General features: G+C 39.8%; 1 protein-coding gene across 1 annotated transcript; it reads left to right on the top strand.

Moving 5' to 3' along the window:
• Window positions 1-3585: 3585 nt before the first annotated feature.
• mmp16b (matrix metallopeptidase 16b (membrane-inserted)) lies at window positions 3586-21980 on the top strand. The gene is given in 11 exon segments (XM_042497763.1): window positions 3586-3982; window positions 6186-6334; window positions 7383-7499; window positions 9318-9622; window positions 13182-13343; window positions 13740-13957; window positions 14071-14209; window positions 15703-15853; window positions 17908-17947; window positions 17949-18024; window positions 19745-21980. Coding segments are annotated over 11 exon segments (1848 nt in total). The 5' UTR covers window positions 3586-3853; the 3' UTR covers window positions 20107-21980.
• The last annotated feature ends 1933 nt before the right edge of the window (window positions 21981-23913 follow it).

Below are 23913 nucleotides of genomic sequence, written 5' to 3'. Positions count from 1 at the left end.
CTCAAGGTAAATGAATGAACCTGTTTTAATCCAATTGGAATCCCTTTCTCAACTTCTCAACCAGTCACCTCCTGTTTCATAATGTGGAACACCTTGTTCACGGTTATGAGTAATGTAAATGATTTCCTCAAGTAGGCCTATGTGTTCAGGTTTTAAAGGTAATTTAGCAATTTGGGTTTTTAAATAATATAGTATGTGTGGCATGCCAGGTATATAATAGTGATAAAGTTTATTTATAAATCAGCAAATTCATTACAAAAGCCAAACAAAACGCAATAGGGCAATGGAAAAAAAATCAAGAGGATAGTTAAAGGTTTAATCAAATAGTAAGATGTAGTGCAATAAATTGCCAGTACCAGTACCATCAAAGTGATACCTTTTGTTGTCTACTTCACTGAATATCCATTATGTGAATGGAAGCACTGACTTGTGTAAAATGCCACCAGATGCCACAGGCATGTAGTACAGTCATGCTTTGGCACTCTGAACTGCCAACACAGTGGCGCAGGAATGAGTCCTAAACCCGGAAATCAGTTAGCATTTTAACACTCCAGATTACCTTGTCTCAAAGTGAAAGGGTTTTTTGAATGACATTTTTGTTAAGATACCCAAAATACAGTCTGTGGTTAAAACAAGCATGAGAGATTTTTACATGTTGTTCTACAGAATAAAATCTGTCAGTAAATACCCCATTTGAGAATTTTTAAGGCAGTTGGTAAATGAGACTACAGTGTCATCAAGCTGAACATGGCTCTACAGCCTTTTTTTGGTGGCAAAACAGTCTGTACACAACAGACCGTAGTGCAGTTTGTTTATGGACTAAATCTATTGAGGACACAGTTTTTGAGGTGTTTAAAAGAAAGTAAAAAAGTGTGACAACCCATCCAGTTCTCCCCTATTTAAATGCAATATGGCATTACTGTGCTGGTGTGAAAAATACAAATTTGACATTATTTGATATTATTTTTTTATTATTAAAGCTGTTTAAATGATTTTGGTTGTTTACTGTATATCTTTTATGTTTTTTTATTATAGTTGTCTGTAAATTTTCATATGTTGCTGTCTTGGTGAGGTCTCCATTGAAAAAGAGATTGCAGTTCAGTTGTTTTATCTTTTATTGTCTTGTTATGTTTTATCCTGTATGTTGTCTGCGGTGTCTGACAGTGTGTGTGTGTGTGTGTTAAATGGTTGCCTTGCATTTTATACTGCAAACCAAATCTAACTAGGGGCACAAATAAAGTCACCTGAATATGAATTTAAAAAAAACAGTTTATTTGAGCAATTATTATTTAAGCCAAAATTTTAAGAAAGAAAAAGAGCTCTAAAGTAGTAGAAGCAAACATATACACCACTTCTTTTGTCTGCTTTGTACTTCAGAGACTCATCATCCAAATCTAAAGAAAAAAGTAAACTCCCACACAGACATGCATATCAAACCTCTGCATTTATTTATTTTAAAAAAGAGTAAATTTTTTGGTCAGAAGGGCATTTCTCAAGACATATCAACAATTATGACGTGACACAGTGCTTAAAAAAGTCTACAACTGCATGATAGAGACAAAAGTGCACTGAACGTTTTTGTTCTTAAGGTGTGGTAGTGAAAATGTAGATATTACTCAGTCAAAATATGCTTGCAAGCTGTGCTTCTTGATGCTTTTGGATCATCAGTGTCAGGGGAGTTTAATCTCATTAAGGTGACATCGCTGATCTTTGATGTGGCCCTTATGGCTGGTGGCACTTTGATTACCACAGTGCACTGAGGTGATTTGGTGACTGTGGCACAGTTGGGGTGAGGGTCTGGGTTCCCACAGCTGGTGCCACGATCTTACAGTAAAAGCTTGGCCCAGTCCTTCATATCCATCCAAATCAGTGGTGAGAAAGTGTCCCTAACTGCCAGGAATCTCTGAGTCATTCACAACTGTGAATAAAAGGGATCAAAAGATTGACCGTTAGCAGTCTGGCTGCAGCAGTACAGAATTATTTTTTTTACATTGGATCACAGTCACAAAAAAAAACCTGCCAAACCACAAATGTGTCAGCTTGGCAGATGATATTCATCCCAGCTCTGTCTTTTGACAAGTGATTGATAGAATGAGATCATGGCTGTAATCATCTAAAATGTAGATTTCTCTGCAGGAAGCCACACTCTTTCCAGGGCAGATTCAGTCAGGAGGCACGACTCCTGATGGAGACAGAGGATATATGGCTCCTGTTTAAAAGGATCTATTGCTTAAAAAAAACTCTTTCCTGTGACAAAGATTCTGTCATGAGCGTCTTCGTCACCCTGATGCCCTTTCTGCCTGTCGCGTCAAATCAATGTCAAATCAGGGTCTCGGCTCATTAGTTCTCGTGGGGTGGATTCAGGTTCCGGTGTGTCCTGTGCCCTCAGAGGTTTGCAAGAAAACAGCTGACGGCCATATTTCTCAATGAAACACCGCCATCTTGTGGCTTGTTTGCTTGGGGCAGCTTGTTGTATATCTGGGCTATAAAGAGCTGGAGGAGCTATAAATGTCTTGGGGAAGCTGTCAGGTCGTCTGTTCTGGGTCTTCAGGCCAGAGATCAACACACAGGAAAATGTTGGACAGATGTTATAATATATACGTGAGCATAATGACACTGCTGGCCAGCTTTAATCCTGATTTCTGACTGTGCACAATGACTAAGGGACTGTTTGTTATTTTTCTATGCTATTGTATTGTATTTATTGGTATAGGGGAGGGAATTTAAATTTTAAATGGTTTTATTTGTTTGTTATTTATTTTAAGGCATAAAATAAGGGGGATGTGTGTGTGTGTGTGTGTGTGGGGGGGGGGGGGGGGGGGGGGGCATAATAATAATAATAATAATTACAAAAATAATAATAATAAAATAAATGAAATAATACGTAAATAAAAATAAGACAGGTAAAAGCAATAAGCCGGGGAGGGTCATGATAACAATAATAAAAAATTACTACTACTACTACAACTACTACTACTACTACTACTACTACTACTACTATAATAATAATAATAATAATAATAATAATAACAATAATAATGATAATAATATAGGAGCAAAAGTTATAATAGTAATAAAACAGAGAACATCTTACAAAATAGTAATGTGTCCTGATAGTCATTCTGCCAGTCATATATATTTATATATATATATATATATATATATTATATATATATATATATATATAATATAGCTTGTATAAAATATTTGATAGAAGATTTGAAGATTCAGGCTACATTGAGTTTATTAAAGGGCCAGTACTCACTTTTATCTGTGCACAGAGAGATAATTTCACTTTATTGAATATACATGCATCAGCAGAGGAATGTAGGCTACATAATTTGGATCTAAGCCTCAGAAATTTAAGATCAAACCATCTGACTGCACGTGTGTGCTTCAAACCGCACACAGGCGTAACCTTTGCATTGCAAAATCCAAACGTACAGGCAGTTCTGGAGCATGGCATTTCATCTCTCATGCACTCTGTCGGGCAGCTCTCATGATGCTGCCAAGCAGCGCTGCGCTGTGTGAGAAATCAAAGCGCAGGCGTCGAGTCGGGAGGGAGCCTATCTTGCGCAGACTGGGTACTGTACATGGCCATTGATGCTGCTGGATAGATGTAGCCCCTGATGTAAATAAGAATGGCGAGGGCAGCAGGTCTAACATGCCGCGTTATCTCTGCTTGACATCGGAACATTTTGATGCCACCATCGGGATCTTGTTTTTACAAAACGCGGGGGCCTTTTCTCGTTTTCATCTGCCTTGACAGCTCGTCTGATGATTTTCATTTGACACAAGAGCCAAAGCAGACGGGCGGCTTCTTCTAATAAACACTCGGGAAAAACAGGTCATTATGACCTTAGTATCCTCCAGTAACAGAAAACCATCGGATTGTTTTTACGCGGCAGCATTCTGCTTGCATTTTTTGCTTTGGATTTCGTGTGCTGTGTCCGGAGAGGAGGATCATCACTTCAGCGTTGAGGTAAGATAAACGGCCTTGCCTTCCCTGGTTATCATAAATGACCGTGCCTCTCTCTCCTCCACATCATCTGCTCCACTGTGAAAAACATATAAATATAGCCCGGATCATGCATCGACTCCCCACGCCATCCGTGGGCACAATTACCATAACGCATAACATGGATATATTGTAAGCCTATCAGGACAGCTCACGCTCTGAACGGTGAAAAATAACGCGCATTCCTCATTTGAAGAGTGCAATGAAACAGAAGGATGCTCATTTTATTACACTGCGGTCCATGAGCTGAGCTGAACCAGCCTGCTGATCCTAAATGTGCTACCTATGATTTCACATGAGTGGTCTATTTTAACAGCATTTTACTGCTATATTGTCTGACAAGCCAACACAAAGTCAGATATGCTTTGGCAGCATCATAGTGTTGGAGGGAATCAAACATTTACATCTGCATAATATAGGATTTTCTTTTTTTTTCATTAATTGATGTCATTTTCATCCTCACCTCAGGCTCCCCCTCCTCCATACACTCTGAAGAAATTAAATGCTGAGGCTGACAGTCACACAAACACATCATTGTTCAATTTTATGGCTCACTGAAATCTTGCCCGATATCTCTGTGAGATCTGTGCCTTTGAACAAACACACACAGGAAACACGCCCACAGGAGAGAGGCGAGGGGGAAAAAAAGGATAAACAAGGCGTTTAGCTCAGCAGAAAGAGGGATAGAGGCAGAAGAGAGAGGGGGTTGGGGGGTGGACAGAAGAGACAGCTAGTCAGATTAGCTAGCTGGAGCATATCTCATAGGCTGTGTGGTGGTGAGGAAGGCAGCTGGGTGGCATGCCGACAGATGTGGATGGTGTGGGCACCTCATGGCCCTCTTGGCTGCAGGATTGAGTCTGCCAGTGACCCCTGGATGATGCTCGGCCTCACCTCTCTCCTCTGTGTCAAGCCGCACTCAAGCTTTGTAGGGCATGAGGAGGCACGGCCACAGTGCTGCACATGTACGCTGACCAGCAGCCGCAAGACCCAACCACTGACTAAGGTCACTGGAAGGGATTTAAATGCAAACAGTTGCAGTGATGTCCAGGGAGCCTCTGAGCAAATATACACAGTCAAAGCTAAACCACTGCTGGATAGACAAACAACGGACTATAACCACCGCAGCTCAGTCCCAGTGCAGTTTGTTCTCTTGTGATGTTGGAGCAATTGTTAATCACCTCACTACCTCTTGTGAGATGCAGAAATATTGACCTGCAGCCATTTTCTTATTTATTGTGGGACTGATCATATACTGGGAAAAAACTAGGTAGCGTGACCAAACAAATAACACTTTTCCCTGAGCAAATTGGTGTGATTTATTTCAAAAATGTGTGAAAAAAGGCAATGAGCAACTGAGTAAAAATGTGATTTAGAAAATTATTTCAAAACAAGCTAGTGTAAAATGTGTAGGGAAAAAGGAAAAAAGCTAGGGGAAAACTGTATCTATAAATATCATAATTATATATTCAGAATTATGTTACAGAATTAAAAGAATTTTCATAGCACACATTTTCCAAGACTTGTTCGCCTTGTTTGCTTGTTTTCCCACCCTTTTTCTTTCTTGTCCTTTTTTTTCAACAAATTTTAAGGTAATTTTCCTCTACTCTACTAATGTCTTGCAATTTCGTCTTCCATTGCTCATTGCCTTGTTCTTGGTTTTTTTTTTTGTTGTTTTTTTTTTTGAAGAAAGCAAGCCAATTTGTGCAGGTTTCTAAAGGTTAAACTGCTACTGTGCCCTTGTGCAAGGTACCCCAACTGCTGCGGTGGAGGAATGTCTTTGAACTAGACAGCCTCCGAGCATTAAGTGAGATATGAATGCTGACAAAGGGAATATATTGAAACAGTTACTTGTGGGACCAAATCTAATCAAACAGAAAATGAAGGAGATTCAAGTTCATAGCTGCAGCAAATGGGAAGATATTTTTTATAGCCTATCACTTTTGACAGCTCGGCTGATGAATGAACGTTTTGCAGATGATTAACTCATTTATTATCTGAGCAAACTTGCACAAATGCAAATGTGCAACATCTTGGAGGTAGTTTCAGCCTTCAGGGCCCTTTTTTTCTCTCAGCTCCGAGTTCTCTAATAAAGGCAAAGAGTCTAAGAGAAGCCTTGAAATAGCCATAATATGAAGTCCTAAATCTTTCTACTCCTTCCTCCTCGCAGGGATGGCTACAGAGGTATGGCTACCTTCCCCGCACAGAACCGGGAATGTCCGTCCTGCGCTCGGCCCAAACCATGCACTCAGCCATTGCTGCCATGCAGCGCGTCTACGGTCTCAATGTCACAGGGACACTGGATGAGAAAACCAAGGAGTGAGTACACACACGTGCTTGAGCAAACTCAAACCGAGGTCTTGCACTTTCAGAAGGCCACTTGTGTCACATACATAAATACTCATTCAGTAAAAAGAAGCAGTAGCTTTGAATATTTGAATGAATTAGTAAAGGACAGAAATAGACATGCTCATCACCTCGTCTATAACGACCTCAGGTGAAGGTTTAACGCTTTTCCCTCTTCTTATTTTGCATGATGATGCAGTGATATCACGCTGAGGTGAGGATTGACATTTTGCCTACGTATTGCAGTACGAGTGTTCTGTAGTTGTGATAATCTAATGGTGGTATGAATGAGAACACACTTGATTTCCTCTCACTGATATTTTGTTCTTCCACTTGTATCAATGGTTGTGGTTTGGAGTAGTTTTAGTGGTATGTTTCACAACACTTCCTTATTTCGCTGATGTAGCAAGAAGAGAACCACTGAGTTCACTTCAGTGCTTCGTGTCGTCTCGTGATGGTGTTCACCTCCTAACTTTATTTTTGCAAATACGAGTCACATTCTCTTCTCTTCTCTTCTCTTCTCTTCTCTTCTCTCTATTTACTTCACTTCTTTATATTTATCTTCACTTCTTTTGCTTCATTCTCTTCACTTCATTTCATTTTCATCTCTTCTCTTTGCTTTCATATCCTCACCTCTATTTTTTTTCTCTTCACTTCGCTTCTCTTCCCTCTGTTCTTGTCCCTTCTCCTTGCTTCACTTTTATCTCTTTTCTTCGCTTTCATCTCTTATTTTCGTTTCGCTTTCGTCCCTTCACTTCTCTTCGATTCATTTTCTTCACTTTGTTCACTTCACTTCTCTTCCCGGTGTTCTTGTCTCTTCTCTTCGCTTTGCTTTCGTCTCTTTGCTTCACTTTTGTCTCTTCTCTTCGCTTTCGTCTCTACTCTTTGCTTTCATCTTTTTTCTTTGCTTTTGTCTCTTCTCTTCACTTCTTTCATTTATCTTTGCTTCACTCTTCTATTCCTTTCTCTTCATTCTCTTTGTTTCCCTCTCCTCTCCTCTCCTCTCCTCTCCTCTCAATAGCTGGATGCAAAAGCCTCGCTGTGGAGTTCCAGACAAATTTAAAAGTGCCGCGAGGTCACGGAAGCGGAGGTACGCGCTGACAGGACAGAGGTGGCAGCGGGCACACATCACCTACAGGTGAGAGATAGTGGAGGCGGTTGTCATAGCAACCATTGAGTTCGACAGCGCTTATTGTGGGGTATCAGATGTGCCTGTGTTAATTTTCTCAGCTCTTCCTCTGTCTCACATCTCCTCCTCTTTAATCACCTGGGATCACATGCTCTGTGTTGTCATAGAGACAAATACGTCACATATGGGGTGGAACACGATAATATCATCACCATCACACATTTAGATTCACACATCAATGTGACTGTGTTTACTTCCTGTTTAAAAATAGCTTGCTGGCAAAATGAGAAAATAGGATCAGCCTTTTTTTTTTTTAAATCCTCCTCCATTCATTCTTTTCATAAAACAAAACAAACAGTTTAAGCTGAGTAGCATGAAGATGGAACGCTTTCCTCGCCCTCATATGAAATTGTTTGAGAATCCTGAGTGTAAATTGTCCGTAATCTCAGCAGAAAATATTCAAACTCTCATCTTATCTCGCCTGATTAAGCTCCGGCTTTTAATAGGTTCTGAGGAGAACTGATAAACGGGTCTCTGGCACAACTGCAAATTGACAGGTTACAGCAGTAATAGATGATAACACTGTCAATTTATTCAAATCCTCCCTTCCTCCCCGAATTTGAATTGATGAGCCACCTCTCCTAATGGAATGTCAATCAGTGCTGAGCCAGTGCTGCTGCTGACTGCACTTTATTCAGGAAAATGAGTGGAGAGAGAGGGAGAAGATTTCCCATTCCTCTCTGCCTGCCAGGGACTGATAACGACTGCTGTGTTAAAAGTTCAGTAAAAGCTGCCGGGCTTGAAATAGTTGTGTCAAGTGCAACTTTTTTTTTAGTGTCTCCTCATTTTGAGAAGTAGAAAAATGTTCACTCAAAATTACTGAGAGTCACAGGGTTGATGCGGTCTATATTTTATTTCCACTTTAACTGAATGGTTTGTTCCCCGTGCTTTAAAATGATTGCTGCACCGTGTACATCGATGTCTTTAGCCCTTTTTTACACAGAGATAGCGTTATGAGGGCACCACACATTCCCATTTTTTGATGCCTCCTTTGCATTTTTACACAGAACCAAATGACGGTGGCATTGTTCTCCTACAATGTGTGATTTTAGATAGCATGCCGGCATCGCAGTAGCAAAAGAGGCCTGACGTTTAACACAACAGCATCTGCCTCTAGTTTGACATATAATGTACACGTCGGCAGCAATCATTCACCATCTCTGTTAAATGGTGGCTGATCTCATCCTCTGTTCAGAGAGTAAGGAGCCCCCGAATCTCATTGTTTCCGACAGGTTCACAGCCCAAGTTGTTACATACTGTATCACCGCTTTGTCAGTGGACCTCAAATTCTACATGTCATGCCCCTGGTATCTTCCTGCATCTGTTGTTGATTTTTCAAGATGCCTGCAAGGATGTCAACAAAAGCACATGGTTTGGTTTAGAAAAAAGTCATGGTTTGGCTTTACATCCATAAGGGAAGAAAATACCAGGCTCCCGGGTGAAAGTCCAGGGTTTGTTGGACCCATCCATCAACCTTCCTGCCCACCCACCCTGTAGAGACTTTCCAGCTCTTGCTCTTATGATACACTGCCCAGCAGTATATCATACTGCTGCGCCAGGTGCCGTCCAGCCAATTGGCAGCATATCATACCACTGGCGACGCAAGCTAACAGCATGATATACTCGCCTTGAACCGCCAGTGTAAAAATGACTTTTTACTATATGAACATAGTAAACACACAGTAAACAACCTGCAGAGTATTTCTTCCTCACAGCCTCTAGCTCTCTGCATCCTCTTCAGTTGGTTTGCTTTCTCTCTTCCCACAGCATAAAAAATGTCACACCCAAGGTGGGCCCCCGGGAGACTCACGATGCCATCCGGCGGGCGTTTGACGTGTGGCAGGGTGTGACTCCTCTACGATTTGAGGCCGTTCCATACAGTGCACTGGAGACTGGCAGGCGTGACGTGGACATCACTATCATCTTCGCTTCGGGTTTTCATGGTGACAGCTCACCCTTCGATGGGGAGGGGGGATTCCTCGCACACGCCTATTTCCCGGGCCCAGGCATAGGAGGGGACACGCACTTTGACTCAGATGAGCCCTGGACCCTGGGGAATCCCAACCACGATGGTGAGTGAAAGAAAAAGCTTGTTTGAACATGAATATAGAGAGAGTGAGAAAGTAGGGAAAGAAAGCTTGGTAAATGCAGAATGTTTGTAGGTAGGTAATGTAAAATGGGTGTGGAAGCAATGGGGAAAAGAGAACAAACATTCATCAGGAGAAACAGATAAGGACTAATGGAAAGCAAAAATTGGAAATACAGATGGCTGGGCACAAGGGCAATATGACAGAGATGGTATCACAGTGCAGGGTACGAGGGATGCTTAACCAAAAACAAAGAATGCAGAGATGTCTTTGATCGGGCTGTGCTCTGTAAAGATGCATCACCCCATCTGTCAGGATTTTGATGGTTTTTTTCCTGCATAATAAGCTCTTCAGATGACAGGATAGAAAGCTTTGCTATTTTAAGACATTGGTTGCTGGCACATGATTATGGCTATTCTGTTTTTAGTAAATTTGATGTAGCTCGGTGCTTCGAAAGGGGACAGAAAACAAAAACACACCATTACAAAATGTGAAAATGATGTGATATTATGTGTAATGTTGTGTTGTGTTATTATGATACCTATTTCTGACTCAACTTTAGAGCCAGACGACTCATTTTAGAGTTAGACTGAATTAGGACCGATTTTGGTCTGATCAACCGCTACCGACCAGCCATCAGATATTCGAATAAGTTTATAAAAAATCTACAATTCTGGTGTCCAACGACAAGATAAAAGAGATAAACAATTGTTGTTTTATAGCAATGCTCCTGTTCTGTCTTTTGTAATAATTACAGCGCTTCGCTCTGTGTTGCAAACTTGCTGACTTTTTTCACTTGATTTAATGAGTTTGCAGACCCTTATGGTGACCTTATTTTTAAACTAGTAACAAACTGAGCAACTTATTCAGTCCATTGGGGAAAAACTGAGAAATATTTTAAAAGATATTACATTGTACTTCCTTCCTTTGCATGTTGTACAGAAGGTAACTGCAGTCAATAGCTCCTCTGCCAACAGCACAGCATCTCTCCCTCTCCTCTTGCACTGTTTATATTATTATTCATTTAATTTCTCATTTTTTGCATGATTTTTTATTTGTTTTTCTGATTATTTATATTAACTATATTCAGAAATTCCAATATTAAAGTTTTTAAAAAAAGTTTAATAAATGCATGATTTTTTCAAAGTGGATGAGTAATCATTTTAAATAATCCTGTCAGTATTAAATAATCGTGATCATGATTTGTGCCATAATTGAGCATCACTAGTGGCCCCTGTATCATGTAATGTGTCCACCCTGCCAATTTGGATCCTGGCAGGGCGTAGCAGCTCAGAAATTGCCTTTCTTAGCCGTGCATCCACACACACTTTAATTACCCTACCTACAGGGCGCCGAGCTTGTCAGAGCACCACCAGGCTGCTTTGCTAATACCCATGTGCCATACGCTTTACATTCTATCCTCCCATTAGTGGAAGAGGAGGATAAAAGCTCACACTGTGTTTGTTCTGGGAAACTGCTTACCACCCATCAGCTCCCCTCCCTCCCTCCATCCCTCTATCTGTTGTTCTCATACTCCAATGGTAATTGTCTCAGACTCCCAAGTCAAATTCATGTTCACCCTTGCGCAGAGTCCCGTGGTTATCCATGTGGAGCGCTGAGGCTGATTCTGAAAAGCTCCTGTCTCTGCTTATGTGTCTGGGAAGCCGTGCAACCTTTAATGGGCTTTCACAGCGGTGTAATTGTAAATGTTGCATGTTGACATGTGCGCTAATGGTAGCTACGACCCGTCTCCTGGGAGTCTTTATGGGACATTTTTGGTTTGGTGGAAGAGGCTGGTTGTGTGAGATAAATGGGGGGAGGGGCAGGTGTAACCTTTTAGTTTCTGGCTGAGGGTCAGTGGTCGGTCTGGGCAGCGCTGCCGGCCGGAGTGGATATCATGTTTTAAAGGGCAACTATCTCCTGGGGACAGCTTCAGTCACAAGCTGTACGTAAATGGTGTACTTCTTCTTAAGTCAGGTTGACACTATGAGCTGATTGGCGAGCATAGACACTGACCGTGGCGTGTATCTTTTTTCATGAGTCTGTGTATGTGCCTGAATGTAATACCCACAATGTTTCCTTGTGCTATGTCGACATTTGTACGTGTTCAGGTGCATAACATGAATGTTTGTGTTTTCACTGGAGCCCTGGGCTGCAACGTGAGTGTGTGTCCCTCTGCTTTCTGCTCTCTTTAGCTCACACATGGGGCATATCTTCTCGTATGGAGCAAAAAAATAAAAGGAAAAGTGCATGTTCAATTTACCTCCAATAATCTTTACTTTCACTACATTGCACCACATTAACTCAACTGAAGTTAAGTGTGGACCAGAGAGCTGAGAGTAATGATCGTTTTTATTGCTGATTAATCAAATGGTTATTTGTCAATTATGGGTGTAATGGTTTGTCTATAAAATGTCAAAAAGTTGTATCCAGCCAACTGTCCAAAACCCAACAGTAGTCAACTTACAGCTCAGAGAAGTAAATTCTCCTATGTAAAACCCTGGAACGTGCAAATATTTGGCATTCTTTTCTTGATAAATGTTTTAAATTGTTAACTGGTGATCAAATTATTGCTGATTTATTTCTGATGGCAGAATAATTGAGTAGTCGCTGCAAGACTGATTTTATTGTGTAGGCTCCCACATGTCTCTGCCATAGACTATATAAATAATGGATGTAAGTGCTTTGACACCCATTGGTTTGTGGACTACCGATTTGAAGCCTTAACCCTTTAAAATCTGGAGCAACATCACTTTTCTTGTGATATAATCTGACGCATTTCACAAGTTTTTAAACCTTTGAACCATCCGAAGCAAATTGGTGCTATTTCTTTAAAAAAAAATGGGGAAAAGGCAATGAGCACCTTGGTAAGAAATGTTCCACAATTTGCGAGAAATTAGTAGATTTAGAAAATCATTTTTTGAAAAGGTAGGGAAAAATGGCTAGAGGAAGAAAAAATTTAAAAAAGCATGTGAAAAACTATATTTGTTGCTAATTATCATAATTACATATTTAACATTTTTTCCCAGAATTAATAGATGTCTTTAAAGTAATTTTTCCAGTTTTTTTTCCTCCTTTTAAATAATCATCATCATCAATTATGGGACATACTGGTACCCTAGATCACTGGTGGGGTCTCCTTATGTCGGAGTTGGCTCTAACATGTCAAGGCATGGACATAGGACCTCTTGGAGCATCCTGGCACCAGCTACCTGTTGGCGGTAGATACTTTGAGACCTTTGGGTTGTGAGGTGTAGTACCAGCATGTCCCAGAGACCCTCAATCATATTGGGATTTTAGGAATTTGGAGGACAGTTGGATGACTGGAGCTTTTTGTCACACTCCTTGGGCCATTCCTGATTACTTTTTAAGGTGTGGCATGGTGCGTTGTCCTGCTGAGGGGCTTTTGCCATCAGGGATTGATGTTGTTGCTATGATGGGTGTATGTAAATATGGTGCATGTTAGTGTATGTTTTAGGCACACAAGAGATTAATAAAGAAGGTGGTAATTTTTGCATTAAAAACGTCCTCTTGCTCTCTCCAGGTAACGACCTGTTCCTGGTTGCGGTGCATGAGCTGGGCCACGCTCTCGGTCTGGAACACTCGAACGACCCCACCGCTATAATGGCTCCTTTCTACCAGTACATGGACACAGAGAACTTCAAACTACCTCACGATGACCTACAGGGCATCCAGAAAATCTATGGTAACCCCTTGCATCATATGTTAGTCTCTCTCTTCATGATGTAGAAGTTGAACAAAAACAATCAGCTCTTTTTTCTGTAAATTCTAGCAGTAATTAGAAGGAGTTAGATAAGCCATTTAGAGCAATGTTACATATGTATTAAACTGTTCCAACACTTTTTTAAAAAAACAAAATATTAATACCAAGCCCTGCAATCACTTAGTCACTATTGCAAATGCTGCAACATTCAGTCATATTGGGTTGATTGCCAGTAAGCAGCATTTGTCAGCTGCTAAAGAGGACAGCCAACATGAGTCAACAAACAGGGTTTAAAAGAGGCCAAATGATCCGTGCCAGCGTTAAAGGTGTATTAGTCCAAGAATTGGAAGGAAGTTGAAATAATTTTTGTCTTTTTAGGTCCACCAGATAGAGCACCACAGCCGACCAGGCCCCCACCTACGGTCCCTCCTCCTCGCTTCCACCCTCCCTCAGACCCCCGTAAGCACGACCGCCATGCCAGACCCCATCGCCCTCCACAAGGAGCCAAGCCCTCCAACCCAAACTCCAAACCTAACATCTGTGACGGGGGCTTCAACACCCTGGCCATCCTTCGACAGGAGCTGTTTGTGTTCAAGGTAGTTATCAGTCTGAGTGAACATGGCTGCTGGTTTTAAAACTGTTTGGGATGATGATAATAACGAAAATGATGATGAGAGTGATGATGATTATATGTTACCCATTTCTATAGGACCAGTGGTTTTGGAGGGTACGGGACAACTCTGTCGTTCCTGGCTACCCCATGCAAATCAACTACTTCTGGAAAGGCTTGCCTCCCAAAATTGATGCTGTGTATGAAAATAGTGAAGGGAAGTTTGTCTTTTTCAAAGGTAATAAAATCAAGAGATTTTTAGTTTTTTTTTAAATGTGTTATTACTTATTATTGCCCATTATGGTCTTGAACAGGACTCTATTTGCTGTAGACTCTGTCTTCACTTGGTCTTGACTGGACCTGGTCTTGGACTTGACTTTGACTTGATTCGGATGGTTCTGACCACAGCGCTTTTGTACTGTTAGTGTGCAAACATACTTTGATGCACATGCCCACGAGACAGTACACTAGGCAACACAATACACATTTCTGCTGCTGGTTTCATTGTTTGATTATTTATGGTGGATCACTTACCAAGAAATGTTACAACGCACCAACAAAAGAAGAAAAAGACTGGCAGCTAAAAAACACGGACGTAAATAATGCAGTATTTAAATTATATGTACATATATATATATATATATATATATATATATATATATATTTTTTTTTTTTTTTTTTTTAAATGAGCTTTGCAAATATTTTATGGAGAGGGAAATGCATTTAACACATCTGACAGACATTTTGGTTAAAACAGTGAATGTATTTATAACTTTTATTTGTTTACAAAAAAGTCCACATGGCATCTTCAGATTTTTTATTAGATTTTTTTTAACATTAATCTACAACAACAAAGCAGAAAAATGTCGTAATACTGGAATGTACAAATCATAAAAAAAAACAAAAGATGTTTTTTTTTTTTAAAGAAAAAGACATAAAATTTAAAAAAATAAACAATAGTGTAAGATCAAACAAAATAAGAACTGACATAACTTTACACTGAAATTGCTTTACCCATATCATTTACTTAATAACAAATGTATAGCAGTTATGACATTTTAAACCACAATAATGTAATAACTGACTAAAAATAACGCTTTTACTTACAGTGCATGTGCATGCGTGAGCTCTTTAAACATACACTAATCTCTTATCATATAGCATCTGAGCGGGTGACTTAGAGGTTGTTTTGCATTCTGTGCGGTAGCAGAGCGGGAGCAGGTCCAGTACGGCCATCCGTCCATCAGGCAGATTAACATGACATCTGTCACCCAGTGGGATCAGAGTGCCTCATGCTTTATTTATTCACTCAGGGGGACTTAACTGCATGTGAGTGTCTAGCTACTTACTACAAGCACACCACCACAGCAGCTCTCCTCACTCTGCCCGAGGCACTTATGATCAAACTGAATTAAATGCAACAATAGCTTCAATAAAACTGAAAACAACAAGTCTCAGTGGAGCTGCCTTCAGAGCATCATCTGGCTGTTTATTGTATTATAGATAACACTGCATAGATTTTCTGCTGTGTAGATATTTTGTAAACGAGGTGATACATCTGACCTTTGAAATCATGTGAATAGAAATGAACATACTCAGTGGGAAAAAGTACACACGGAGAAGGCTTGGATAAGCTGAGAGTTGGCAGTGTTTTGTCTTGTGCAATTTTGAGGTCATCTTTATGATAATGTCTTTGAGCCAGAGCCTCCTGACTTGCTGTGTGTATTTTAGGAAACCGTTTCTGGGTCTTCAAGGACACAACTCTCCAGCCTTCGTACCCTCAGGACATTTCGCTGTTCGGGAGCGGCATGCCCACTCAGAGTATTGAGACAGCTGTCTGGTGGGAGGATGTCGCCAAAACCTACTTCTTCAAAGGAGACAGGTCTGTGTGGAACGATCATGAGCACAGTTATGGAGTTAAGTAGTTGGGCAGAACTGGAATTTCTCAGAGCGAACACATACTGAGGATTACCAATCTCTGAAATCTTTATTTAACTCTTTTGTTTATGCAAATAAATTGACTCTGTTACCAAATGGTATATACAAGTAACATTGTAGCTATGTTGAGACTCCTTCCCTCCGGTTCAGTTTGACTGAGTTTGGAACATTATGATTTTTAGGACTGCCTCCATTGAGACTTATAATAATTTTACAGGTTTGTTAATCAATGCATCCTTAATTTTTGCACAGATAGGCATCCTTGAAGCCCTGTAAACTGTCACATTTTGCTTTAAAAACATTGTTGAACAGCTGAAAAAATGCTGCTTATTGGCATTCAACCCAATATGACCTGATATTAGAGCAGCATTTGTTATTGCAATTGCATTACTTCAGAGTTTAAAGTAGCAGTGTGTAAGATTTAGGGGGATTTAGTGGCAGCTTGCAGTGAGATTTGCACATTACAACCAGCTGAAACAGAATTCCCGTTCATTGGTCTAACCTGGTTTAACCAGGAGCTGAATTACACATAGAGGTCTCTTCCTCTCCAAAACAAATAGATGGGTTATTTAACCCCTTGAAACCTGAGCAACTAGATTACTTAAAAACCATGAGAAGAAGGCAATGAGCAATGAAAGAAGAAATGACCCATCTAATCAACTAACTTCTTGCAATTTGTAAAACACTTCTTACCTAGTTGCTTACATTTTTCCCCTGTTTTTGAAAGAAATTGCACCAATTTTCAAAGACTAAATCACTTGTGAAAGGCATCTGAAAGTAGAAAAGTGATGTCACTCAATCAGTCACTCAGTCCATAGCGAGCATTTGGTTTGTCTGTTGTGAGCTACCGCAGAAAGATGGCAGTGCAGTGTGATTATACACCAAAGAAAACATGCTTGTTGTACACCATTTCTGCTAATACACCCTCCTAAATCCTGCACACTAAGTATTTTTATTATTAAGTCTGCTTGCGTGCAAATAGTGATTTATTTGTGGTTGTAGTTAGTTACCTGTGGTTGGATGTGAATTGAAACCAGGGAGTCATCCAAAACAACCATAACAGACAATGTGTTATTTATCTATGTGCGTCGGAAGCGTCTAAAAGTTTGCGAGTATGTCTGTGTGACTCACGTTTGTTCAGCTGTCATGATAAATCATATCCTAAGAGGTCAGAGGACCCGTTGGTGAAAGCTGACAAAATGCTTTGTCATGATACTGTCATCCCTCAACCTGCTGCTGCACATCATGACAAACAGGACGTTCTGTCCATCGTCTCAAACATGATTTCATCTCTTTCTCTCTCTGTGACAGGGTGGTGTTTGTTCTAATTCAAAGAAATGACACTCTGCAGAAAGATTTATATGTGTGTGGCGCGCGAGTGTATGAAAAGCAGATCAATCACAACAGCCCCTGATACAAATTTGCCAAGCAGAAAAACACAGTATGAATGATTGATTGACTGCTTTCTCTGGTTTCTCTGGTCAAAAGTCTGGATGCAAGTTACAGTAAAACAGATTGTCACTGTAAAAACAGCGTGCAGACGTCCAGAGCTCTGCAATTAAATGACTTGGATATTGTATTCCTGCTGATCGAAAAAGCTATATAATAGTTGGGCGATAACATCTTCTCAAAGGACAGTTCATCCCAAAATAGAAATGCATATTTTCTCTTTTACCTGTAGAGCTAATTATCAGTCTAGATTGTTTTGTTGTGAATTGTCGAGTTTTGGAAATATTGGCCGAGAGAGATGTTTTCCTTTTCTCCAATATAATAAGACTAGATGGCACTCAGCTTGTGTTGCTCAAAGCGCCAAAAGATACATTTGAAAAACTTGCAATGTCTCTTTCCAGAAATCATGACCCAGGGGATCTCTTTAAACTCACAAGAACGTGTCTTTTCTCCTTCTCGGGATTGACCCACATCAGCAAACTGCAGGAGGTACATGTCACCGACAGTTCACAAAACTCTGAATTAACTGCAGTGTTTGTCCTGTTGTAGGTACTGGAGGTACAATGAGGACATGAGGACCATGGATCCAGGGTTATCCCAAACCCATCACCGTCTGGAAGGGCATCCCTGACTCTCCACAGGGGGCTTTTGTGGATAAGGCCAACGGTATGGCAGCTTTATGGACCTTGTAACTACTGTACTTTTTACACAATGGCATCACATAACCGTTGTTTGTAAGATAAAAGATCAAACGTAACACCTTCAAATACTGCAGAGAGATCTAGTTTGTCTGATATGTGTTGCTGTCATTTTATCCTTGAATACAACAACACAACAGAAGAAAAACAAGTTGAGTGAAAAGCATCTGCCATCATTTCTGCTGCAATTTTCTGTTTTTGTTTTCTGATTTTCCGTGCAAATAAAAAAGTCTCAGTTTAGAACACATTAGAGGCCAGAACATCTGCACACATCAACTGCAGGAGGAGAGTGATAAGGAAGGAAAAAGGGAATTAATTTCATACACTGCTGTTGCAATACACTACATTAGAGCAACAACAAGTAGTAGATCAAAAGAAAAACATAGTTTTTGGTATTGGTATTTGGTGATGTTTTGGTATCTATTTTGGTAATCAGTTGATTGTTTGAGTATTTTTCAAGCAAAATATATCAAATATTTACTGGTGCCACTTCCTTAAATTTGTGGATTGGCTGCTTGTTTTTATTATATATTTGATATATTAAATTTCTTTAAAAAATGTTCAATCGACTAAACCAGTGGCCAGCAACCATTACTTTCAAAAGAAAAATAAATAAATAAAATTTAAATTGAATTAAAATTAGGTCAATATATTAATAATATTAATTATAAAAAATGAGAACTCTTTCTGAAGCCACAAAACATATTTGAGTCTTATAATGAAGGGAACACGGCCTATGAAGTCTAAATTAGCCTATCATCAATATAATAATTGCTCTAAATGAGCCCTCATTAAACTCTGCAGTGTTGGTGGTGAAAGCAAAAAAAATCTGCCTACACACTTTTTTATTCTAAATTGGTCCCCAAGACATTTACTTTTTAAATTTTAAATCTTTAGCTAGCCTAGTGATGAAGACTCAAGACAGCCAATGCCACTGAGGTTCAGCAAATTTAGGAGAAGAGGAGCCAGGCTGTACATACATTTTAGTTGACAAAATATTAAAAAAGAAAAATGTTATTCTGTGAATAGGCTATATATTTTTATACTTGGAGAATGTAAGAATCACTTTAAGCCTACAACAATGATTATTATGAAAAATAAAATTTTAAAAAATAACTGTTATTCATTTCCATATATTTTTGTTTCGTCAGAGCCACAGGGAGCCCTGAAGACGGTTAAAGAGGTGCATGTTCCCTACCCCTGGACCAAACAATCAATATGATTTTTTTTAAAAAAAGAATAATCATCATTTGTTGAAGTGTTGCAGCCCAACACTTCAGATCAGCAAAGCACAATATTTCTGCAAGATTGATTTGGGAATAATGAATTCTTCTTTTCCTTCAAGGGACTCTGATGCATAATCAGAATTTAATTTGTGTTTTCTTTGTATTTTTCTCTCAACCCTCTGAGTTGTGCTTGCTACAAATGATGTGCCACTTAAAAAAAAAAGAAAATTGATATTTTTTCTGTAACACTCGACATCTCAGAAGATCAGCCTCATTTATAAGCAATCAAAAGAACACAGCAGGGAGTGATTTTTTTTTCCAGATTATGTTTTTGTTGCGAGACATGAACACATAACCACTGATCTGGTTACTTAACTGCGTGATAAAGTGACACATGCAACTGCACAGCACTTGGTCTTTGCAAAGTTGATTCATGTACGTGAATTTGTTGTGTCCCTCCAGGTTTCACCTACTTCTACAAGGGAAAGGAGTACTGGAAGTTCAACAATCAGATGCTTCGTGTGGAGCCCAGCTACCCGAGGTCCATCCTGAGGGACTTCATGGGCTGTGACGGTTTACCCGCCGACCCTGACTGGGACTGGAGCCCCCCGGTGGCGGAGGAGCGCCACTATGACAACGGCGACGTGGACGTCGTCATCAAACTGGACAGCGCTGGGGGCACGGAGAAAGCTGTGGCCATCGCTATCCCCTGTGTCCTGGCGCTGTGCATGATGGTCCTCCTCTACACCGTTTTCCAGTTCAGGAGGAAGAGCACGCAGCGCCACATACTGTACTGCAAGCGCTCCATGCAGGAGTGGGTGTGAGGCTGTTCGCACTGTATAGAGAAGAGTGTGAAGCTCTGATAGAGGCCTAGTTATTACTTGAAGCCCTAAGTACAGTAATTGGAAGCACTGTAAAGGGTGCGCTACATAAGGATTGCCATGTTGGCAGATTTTAAAACGGCTTGAACTCATAACAAGCTGAGAGGAAGCGAAACGATCAGCAGAACTTGACAGTAAGGGAGCCACATCTCCTGTGTCCTACTAATATGTATGTATCTGCTTTGACTTTTTTTCTGTATTTTGGAATGAACTCAATTAAGGGAGACAGAGTTAAGCTACTGTCAGTGGGACCTTTGTCTATCCTCGTCTCTGCACGCCGCTTAAAAAGCCCCTAGCACTAACTTCAGTGGACAAATTAGATATAGGCTTCTACTTTACTTTCATTTCTTAATTAAAAATCGCTCTGAGCTGTGCTTTTTTTTTCATTTAGGGTCCCTGTAAAAGATTATTCATTGTGTGGAGGACTGATACACAAACCAAATATGACCTTTTCTTCCAAAGAGGATTACTGCTCGATGTTGTTTTTGATGGGATATTTTCCCTTCATGGATCGAACATTGTGGCATCAAGATTTTCTTTTTCGCCGTTGGTATTCACGTCCACCCATCTGCTCTGTAATCTGTGGGGAAAGGAAGCAGCCGTTAGTAAGAGCTGGGAACTCAAGACTGTTGTGGCAGTGTATCTCCAAAAATGGGGGCCAAAAACCTCTCTTGCAATATTTATGAGACTGCCTTAATCACAGATTGCTTAAACTCCCTTCTCTCTCTCTCTGTTTCTCTGGTGTGGATACTGAATGACACAGTAGGAGTGTAAACAGTGTAAAAAGGCATTCATTACTGCCCATAATGCAACTTCAAAACCACTAGTTAAGGACAGTTTGATCCACAGTGGGTTCATTGCTCTTGAAAATGTGCTAAGCAGTGCTAAATAGCTGACAGCAAGCCGGCTATCAGCTTTCATTTACTGCCTCACCGGAGGGGATGAGAGAGAACGGGAAGGTTAGTTGTGCGTGTGTGTGTGAGTTTGTGTGTGCGCGTTAGAGACAGTAATTACCCACACTATATATGTACTGTACTGCGCAGTAGTGTCAGTTATTGAACAGCTAATATCCCGCTTTCCTATTTTTCCTGACAAGTTTGGATGCAAATACTCCAAACAGTGTCAGTCCATGTGTTTTAAACAATGTCCCTAATCCATGTTTTGTTGTTTTCTTTTCAACTTTTGTACAAGGTTTGTAGGTTTACATAATATTTCACATGGCAAAGGACACAGAGAGCTACAGGAGAGAAGAGAAAGGAGGAACCTGAGACCCTGTCTACACGTGTACAGATATTTTTGAAAACAGACATTTTCTTTAATGTTTTGGCTTCTCATCCACATGCAAATGTTGTTTTTGGTCACTAAATATCAATGTTCATTTGTTGCTTCTTTTCCACGAACATGGAACCAGTTCAGTTCCAGTTCCAGCACCTAACTTTAAACCCTTTGGAGCATTTCGACCAAAAAATAAATTTGTTTAGAACCCATAAAATTGGTTTCCAGCTGAAACAAAAAAAAGCAGGATTTTCTTTAGGGTTAGGGGCTTGATATGTAGACATGATTGTCCACTGAACAAGTGTCAATATTTGACAAGTTGGGATGAGAAAGTGTTGTCGAGTAGGATTGTTGTCAATGAGGACTGGAAGGAAATCTCCAATAGTTGTTTTGAAAAAGGTGACGTTCGCCTGGGTCATTTTTGTGCTCTAGTGTGGATAAAAATATTTTGTGAAATGAAGGGCGTGTGTCTGTATCTGTATAATGTTGACAGGGCCTGAGACTTAGACTGTATTTCTCTTTTTTAAAAAAAAAAAAAAATCATTACCACACCTGTAGTTATCACATCTGTGTTGTATAAGCAGCCAGTGCTTTTGCCCAGATTGCTCCATCTTCTCATTAAACTTAATGCAAATAGATTTTGAGAAAATGCAAAGCGAAACAATTATAGAGAAAAAAACAAAAACAGGAATTAATCCACAGAAATAAATCAACTTGTCTGAATTCAGAATGTCAAGAAAAAAGTTAAACCAGTTTAGCTCGGTTGTTTTATGCAATATAATTGTAATTATCCAACATTCAAAAACTGTACTAATGTAATATTAACAAATTACTAATAATGTTTATAGAACTAATCAAACATTGGAATTAACATATCAAAAAGCCACAAGTAGCAAAACTAAGTCTGATGACAAATATCCCACATATATATCATGATGTTGCATATATATAGGACATCATACATTAACCATAATATGTTCCAAAGAGTTTAATAAGCTGTTTAAGAAACAATAAAGTGATACAAAACAAGGGTGCAGACTGCATTTAAGCATATGAAATGTGGGGGATGGGGGCGTGTCAAGAAATTTTGAGCATCATACAATGAACTTCCTGCACTCTGGTGAATATTTCTGCACTATTTTGTGCAAACAAAGTCCTCTGTTACTTTCATTTTGTTGTTCATTTAAAATGCACATGTTCTAAATATTGAGGGGAACATGTCCCTTGCCCGCCCACCCCAAAATCTCTCTCTGAGGTCACATAAAGCTAAACTGAGCTTTTTCTGCATCTCCCATGTGTTGTACCATAAATGCAATACACAACCTGGATGAAATACATCGCCAGTTTGTCTTTGGTTGATGCCATACGTGTAACAAAGTGGTAGTGTGGCGTTACGTTTGTCAGAGTTTGCCAGATGACCTGTCTGTGAGCATTCATGATGTGATTTATTCTTCTTAAAAATATTTATGTTCCTTGATTTTGTTACTGTTTTACTTGAAATGGTCGTCAGCTGTGCAGGATGTCTGACAGAATCTTCTGTTTATATCGAGGCAGTGCCGTTTTATGCCATATCACAGAAGGAATTGATTTGAAAATATTCTATGAAAGGTAGGACCAGTGACTGATGAGATGTGGTTTTATCTCATCATTTGTAAGGGATAAAAACTTACAAAAGGTTTGTTTAAACTAAGAGGCCATTGATCATTCGAACACACTTGTACCATTCAGTCTCTTCCATTAAGGCTAAATTAAGTGATTGATCAGTATTGCAGGTTTCTGTTGGATGCAACTGCCATTTATATGTAAAATTACAAACTTCCAGCCTCCCTGTTCCAATCTTCAAGCGACTGTCAAACAGATGAAGAAAAAATTGTACACATTCTAAAGGCGATAAAATCTTTAAAACGAGCCAGTGCACATCAATGTTGATCTGACCACTGTAATTTAAGGTGGAAGCAAACAACCTTTGGCTCAGTTGTTTTTTTGGTTTTTTTTTTGTGTGTGTGTGTGTGTGTGTGTGTGTGTGTGTGTGTGTGTGTGTGTGTGATGTCTTATCAGTTTGTGTGTTTGTGATGAGGGTTTGGCAGCTCCAGCAAGAATAAAAATCGGCCAGTGAGGCGAGTTGGTACTGTATTAATCGTCGTATTTATTCCTCTGTGCTCAGCACCTGAAATCTTGCGTTGCATTGTACCGAGGGCAACAAGCTGTCAATAAAATGGGTTTGAAATAAGGTTTTTTTCCCTAGTTTTAGTGAAGTAATCCTCCCTCTGTTACTGCCTCAACAAACAATTCATCTGGTGTGAATGTTTTTCCATTTTTCAGAGGTAAATCACAAACTTGAAAAGGTTACATATTGAAAATGCTCTTTTTTGACACTTTTATCACTTGAAATGCGACATTTTAGAGTGTTAGCGGGAAGTCTCAGTGCTCTGGCCTGACCCTGTTTATCTCCAGACTCTTCCGAGCTTTTTTTCT

The sequence above is a fragment of the Plectropomus leopardus genome, chromosome 12, assembly GCF_008729295.1.
Source record: "Plectropomus leopardus isolate mb chromosome 12, YSFRI_Pleo_2.0, whole genome shotgun sequence".
NCBI lineage: Eukaryota > Metazoa > Chordata > Actinopteri > Perciformes > Serranidae > Plectropomus > Plectropomus leopardus.
This window is presented reverse-complemented; position numbering and strand designations above follow the sequence as displayed.